At 36.6% G+C, this 6,804-nt stretch overlaps 1 protein-coding gene across 9 annotated transcripts; it reads right to left on the reverse strand.

Annotated features, from left to right (window-relative positions):
- Positions 1-2,583: 2,583 nt before the first annotated feature.
- LOC132167193 (silicon efflux transporter LSI2-like) lies at positions 2,584-5,621 on the reverse strand. Of its 9 annotated transcripts, XM_088513766.1 has the most exons (5): positions 4,710-5,621; positions 4,179-4,199; positions 3,948-4,121; positions 3,578-3,773; positions 2,584-2,831 (listed from the first exon to the last, which is right to left on the reverse strand). In XM_088513766.1, exons 1-5 carry the CDS (start codon positions 5,619-5,621, stop codon positions 2,584-2,586), a joined length of 1,551 nt encoding a protein of 516 aa, XP_088369892.1. The 9 variants fall into 9 exon arrangements, with proteins under 9 accessions (XP_088369892.1, XP_088369896.1, XP_088369888.1 ...); XM_088513770.1 differs by having other exon boundaries at positions 3,948-4,202; positions 4,947-5,621; XM_088513762.1 differs by having other exon boundaries at positions 3,948-4,402; positions 4,877-5,621.
- Positions 5,622-6,804: the final 1,183 nt, after the last annotated feature.

The following is a 6,804-nucleotide window of genomic DNA, read 5'->3' on the forward strand; positions in this document are numbered from 1 at the left end:
ACCCAAGGAGTAAATTTTTTAAAAAAAAAAACTTAAGGATTTTAAAATTTTGGAGGGTTGACTCATGGATTTATTATACATTTTCCATTTTTTTTAACATACCTTAGAAACCTTTAAATTTATTTTGATATTACATTGAGCTAATTACAGATCAAATAAACTAATTTTACATTTTACCTAAATCTAAACCGTTGGACTAAAGGGGGTGGCCAAAACCACCCCAAATGGTGGTTGGGGGTGGTTTCGGCCACCCCCTAGGCTCCAAGAGGGTGGCTCCTAATACCCACTGGGGGTGGTTTCGGCCACTCCCTTGGGCACCAAGGGGGTGGCCCTTGGAGCCAAGGGGGTGGCCGAGCCACCCCCATCCAACCAGATGGGGGTGGCCTCATGGACAAAGGGGGTGGCTCCCAAATGGCCAACGAGCCACCCCCAATTTTTTTCCCTTTTTTTTTGGTTTTTTTTTTTTTTTTTTTAATGTAAAAAAAAAATTAAATATGTGCCACGTGTCAACATTTGATTGATCCACATGGAATTCCGTTAAGTCAATTAATGGTCAACTAACGGAGGACAAATTTGGTCTATTATCAAAATCACAGGAATCTCCTGTGATAAAAATCAAACCCTAAGGAGAAAAAAATAAAGTTATGAAACTTCATGGGAGTATTTAGTATTTAACCATATATATAATGGACAATTTTTAAATTCAGCCAATTAATCCAATTTTTATTATTTTTACCAGTAACCCAACAACATCCAAGTTAAATAAATTTTTTTTTTTTTTTAAAAAAAAAAAAAAGGCAATGTGACAAATAAATTATACGACCCTATGAAATTCCCGCCAATTAAGACGGTTAGCAATGTACTAGAAACACGCCATTAAATGACACAAAATGGGGCACAAACTTCAAAAGTTTCCTCAACCTTTTACAAACTCCTACATTAACAAAGACGAGACTAATGAAGGTCGGAGAGCAAAAACCTCCTCAATTAAATCTAGCTAACCAGGTAAATACAGTGAGACTTAAATCCACATAAAGCAACAACAAAACTAGAAAATCAATACAATCACATGGAAATAACATAAATACCCCAAATGAAGCTACAACAATATTGCCCTACAACATAAGCTACAACTTTGGGGAAGGGCGACGGATTGGCGGATGAGAAGAGCACACGCGAGCACATGGGGGCAGAAGGGAGCGTGAAAGCAAGCAACGGAAAGCTGAGAGGCCAAGGAGAATGATGAAGGGTGGACGTGAAAAATATGGCATATCTAGTTTGAAATTGAAGCAATTTCTTTCAATTTAGTTCGCAGTAAAACTTTTTTTTTTTTTCACAAACAATTTTGTTGTGGACAATCTCTCTAATTTAGTGTTGGAATAACTCGTAATTAATGGGGTTTTCATCACAATTTTCACCCTAATCGTGGGTTTCAAATGTCGGAATAAGATTCTCTCAATTTCGAATGAAATGGAGAATATCCTGTTAGTATTTTTTAGAGGAGTAAAATTGTCATTTTAATTTTTTAGACAATTTTACCCCTCTAAAATACATTAATTAACTGGATACTCTCAATTTCAAATAAAATTGAGAGGATCCTTATTATTTTACAAATAATTGATGACTTTATGCTGAGATTATAGAGAACTGCATGCTGCAGATATGGGAACTAATTGGGACGGTGACATTCAAAGAGTTTAAACAAAGCATTGATCAAATTTGGATGGAATAAATTTCTCATTATATTTATGATATTGTTTTATTATAGTAATATACTATATTTTTATGAAATGAATAAAGAAGAAGCATTGTTGTCAAATATTTTGATTTTGATGATAATTTGGCTCAATATTGTAAAACAAATTACTGGAGATTTTGTTTTCAATGGATAGCTCAATTGACTGAAGACCATCCCTTATGAAGCAGAAGTCACTAGTTCGAATTATCTCCCCTCTCTTGTGTGGAAATGTTAAAATAAATTTAAAAAAATTTAAAAAAAAAATTACAGGAGATTTTTATAATTTTTAAAACAGTCTATTTTTTAATTATTGATCCAGGTCCTGTCTCTTGACCTGAGCCTGGGTCAACAAGGCCCTTTTTCTGTTGATATGGAAAAAGGACATCCAATGAATCAAGTCCAAGCCCAAATCTTTTATTGAAGGAGGAACTGGGTCACCACTTTGGTTAATTGGAGAAATGGCCCAACTTATTGCCCGCACATGAGAAACCCATGACGTTGACGTCTCATATGCCACTTCCTTCCATGTGTATTAGGCTATGTACTAAACATGCTCAATTTACCTTATACTTCTCTTCTGTGGACATCCATCTAAAACCATCATCGCCAGCTTTTGGAGAACATTATAGTTATGCACTTTTTTTCTAGATCATGTATTGTTACAACGTTAAAAACTTAAAATTGCCTTTTGCTCTTTAATAAAAAAATAATAATAATAATAAAAGTAATAACAAATAATTAAAAGGACAAAATACTCAAAACTATTTTCATCTTTATATTACATAACAACCATTTGGCAAAAACACTATCTAAAAAGTTTTGTCAAACCAACACAATATATATGATCATCGTATGAGTATCAAACCAATAGCAGTGACTATAAGGGTTGAGAGGAGTCCAAATTTGAGATGGCTCCACAAAGATAAAGTGTGCTCAAGATGTGAAGCTCTGCGAGCCTCTTCAGACACTGTTAAGTATGCAGATGATCCCAGTAATGAGAGGTTCCCAGCTACCGTGCTAACCCAAGCTAAGATGAGCCATGCCTTCTTCTCACCAGCTGCCGATGTTGCCACTTGTCCTCCCAGCAACAAAACTACACAGTATAAGCATGATTTATATATAAGCGACCCGCATCCTCATGTGTTGGAGCAAAATCCTCAAAGCTCAAAAATTCATATCAATTAAGTAATTTAAACCACATCTAAATGCAGCCTAGATTATTTTTATATGAAAGAAAAAACAAATCTTCTCAGAGATGTAGATGGAAAGGAACTTTAGATTACAGAGATATGTGGATGGAAAAAATCAAATTTATTCTTCTGGTGAGGGATGCAGTTTATTGAGAAAATGACCCAGGAGGGTGCCAACTTTTGTACAAAGGGAAGTTAAAGATACTTCTCAAACTTAAAGAACTGTTCAGTATATGATGGTGCAATCTCAACTTGATTAAGATTTGACCATGCATGAGAACAATTAATATCAAGTTGTCTCAAGTGCAAAAGAAAGCTTGAGAACAAGAAAAAACCCATACTGGTTATACTTTGACATGCCTAAGAGATCATATTCTGTATTCAAAGTCCAAACCATACCAAAATATATAGCATCCAGAAATCTTAAGAAACCATAAATGCCAAAAAATGTTCAGATCATATGCATTCCAAATCTGCACTGCTAGCAATTTCTTGGCATTCTTGCAATTGCTAACATAAAGTTGTATAAACAGACTTTACAGCCAGGTGTTACTCTAGGAAGCTAATTTTATATATATGAGAGATCCAGAAAAGAAATAGAATGATGACATATAATAGAAAAAGACATGGAAGAAATACACCAACATACCAGTTGGTACGCTTGGAGTTGAAGCCAAATTTGACAGGAGAAGAACGACAATGGCATGAACTGCCATCCCGCTAGCATGATCAATCTGTGCATAAGGCGCTATGAGGTCCCATAGAGTACTTGGGATTCCAGTTTCGTTAAAGCCATCTACTGCGATAAACATTCCGCAAGAGAAAATCAAAAGCGAATAGGAGACCTGGCAAAGAAGAGAAATCAACTTAAGATATTTTAAACTCTCCAACAAGCCATCCATGTAATTTATAATCTCCTACAAGGTATGCTTTAGAGTTTTCAAGTCCCATTGATAGACAAAGGGGAAAACTAATTGAAAAAGGAGAAGAGCAGCATCATGTTAATTAGCAAATTATACCTTTTCAAGGCAAGGCCTAGCATCTGTGAAATCAAGAACCTCAAGAGCAAGTGCAGCGGTAATTGTAGTCCATGACATATTCAGCCCCATGAGCAAAGCAATCAACATTCCTATAGTAATAAGATAAACACACGACTTCCAGAACATCCTTTGCCGTCTAACAGTCAAATCTTCCTTTCCTTTTGAAGACTCTATAGAAAGTGCGACTCTTAGTCTGTCCATTGATCTAACAACAGTCTTTGAAGGAATGATCTCCTCCCTTTTGGGAGAAGATACAACATCTTCCAGCTCTTTCGATGCACTAGAATTCCTTGCAGAATCCAACGTGCCACAAGGGACCCTGTGGATTTCATTATCATTTGAACTTAACTGGTTTCTAATGGTCTCAACTTGACCCATGTTCCCATGCACGTTGGGAGAGCCTTGCACATTTATAGTTTCCAATCTAGAGTACCCCATCATGGCTGGTGAAAAGCGATGAGAATCCACATCCTCCTCTTCAACAACATCCTCCCTTTTGGGAGAAGATACAACATCTTCCAGCTCTTTCGATGCACGAGAATTCCTTGCAGAATCCAACGTGCCACAAGGGACCCTGTGGATTTCATTCTCATTTGAACTTAACCGGTTTCTAATGGTCTCAACTTGACCCATGTTCCCATGCACGTTGGGAGAGCCTTGCACATTTATAGTTTCCAATCTAGAGTACCCCATCATGGCTGGTGAAAAGCGATGAGAATCCACATCCTCCTCTTCAACAACATCCTCCCTTTTGGGAGAAGATACAACATCTTCCAGCTCTTTCGATGCACTAGAATTCCTTGCAGAATCCAACGTGCCACAAGGGACCCTATGGATTTCATTTTTATTTGAACTTAACTGGTTTCTAATGGTCTCAACTTGACCCATGTTCACATGCACGTTGGGAGAGCCTTGCACATTTATAGTTTCCAATCTAGAGTACCCCATCATGGCTGGTGAAAAGCGATGAGAATCCACATCCTCCTCTTCAACAACATCTACAGCTGCATCTGTTTCATCCTTCTGAATTGATAACAGCCTCCAATACATGGATAGAAGAATTAGAGCATTGACAACCACTCCCACTAGCATTGCAGGGAGAATTCCACTTAGAAAACTCCCAAAAGATATCTTACTCTGAACAGCTATAACCAAATTTTGGGGGTTGCCAATTGGAGTCGCTGAAGACCCAATATTTGCACTAGAGGCCAGGGCAAGAAGGAAAGGTTCAGGAGGGAGATTATGTTGCCTTGCAATTTTTAAGACAAATTCAGTTAATACCACACAAGAGGTATCAATAGTAAAAAAGGCACTTGAAATGGCTGAAATCAGGCAGATTCGACAAAGTAAGTCCTTTGGTCCTTTACTCTTCCATGAGAGAAGATTTTCCAAGTACTTGAACATATCTGCTTTTTTTAGATAGACACTGACAACCATTGTCCCAAGGAGAAGACCAAGGATTGGTAGATTAATTGCATTATATGCTTGATCTGGAGTTAGGACTCGGAATACTACCATTAGTATAGCACCCAGGAGGGACCCAGCATCCCTCCCAATTGGTAGAAAAGGAACGGCTGGGAAGACCGCCAATACCCAGAAGATTGCGAAAGCAAGGGATCCCAGAACCACTTTTACAGAAGAAGCCAAGGCCATCTTTGCAGCTTAGTAAGCCGTAGTCTATTGTTATACAGTCCTTAGGGCTCAACGCACTAATGAAATTCCATAGCTGATGCCATATTATCATAAATCTACTTGACAGAAAAGTACCCTGGCCAGGAAAAACCAATTAAACATTATAATTGTGTGGAGATTCAATCTTCTGAATCTATCATAGATTCGATACAAAATTGAGATACTTGAGCAACATGATAGCAAAATTCATTGAAGCACAGTGTCCAACTGCTGGAGGGCAAATAGTAAGCATATAGCAAGTGTTAGGAAGATAGCCTGCAGAGAGTTGTTGCATCTTTGGATTTATTATAAGGCATAATAAACTAACACAAAACAAGTACATTATCAAAATCAAGTAATATAGGATTGACGAGTTCAGTGAACACTAACAATTAATCTAGTTTTTCTTCTTCTCCTTTTTCTTCTCTTATCTAGAACTCCCTGAGAGAAGAACCAAGATTGACATTAAAAGCAAAATCCAGCCAATATGAATTTGTTATTTTTATCTTTGCAATACCCATTAATATTGACATTAACAAAATGAATGATCAACTATTTTCAAGAAATGCCACTTCCACAACAATCTCAGTATTCCAAACTAAATCTTAAAAAACCAAAAACCCAGATTCAGAAATTCTTTGCATATACAACAGATATGAAAATATGCATAAGAACTGAATATCAACTTCAGAGAAGGTGTCAGACGTATCGCATGACCCCACAATCTTTATGAAGGTGCTGCTTCAACGGTCATTTAATCCAACAGTCATTAAATTTAGAAATAAATATACGATACCCAGATTCCAAAAATTGGATTTGGTTTAGATATGGTAAAAAAAATTGGTAACATTTTAAGGATCTAAATTTATTTCTAAATTTTTTGGAAGTAAATCTAAACCGTTAAAAAATATATCTTTACAAAGCATAAAAGAAATGATCAAAACAAACAATTTCTAAGTTGAAAAGAGGTACTAAGATGTCAGGTCCAGCCTCTGAACCGAGAATAAGTGTGATAATCAGCAACTATCAAAATTAGAGCGGTCTGATTTGCATGTAAAAGCTAAAATCTTTTCTGAATATTAGTCTTCCTCGTTTTGGATTGGACGAGTTTAGATTGAGTGACTTTTGTCCGTTGTAATTGGAAGAAAGTAGATCAAACAGATCT

The sequence above is a fragment of the Corylus avellana genome, chromosome 2 (genome assembly GCF_965113065.1).
Source record: "Corylus avellana chromosome 2, dhCorAvel1.hap1.2, whole genome shotgun sequence".
In the NCBI taxonomy this organism is placed as follows: Eukaryota; Viridiplantae; Streptophyta; class Magnoliopsida; order Fagales; family Betulaceae; genus Corylus; species Corylus avellana.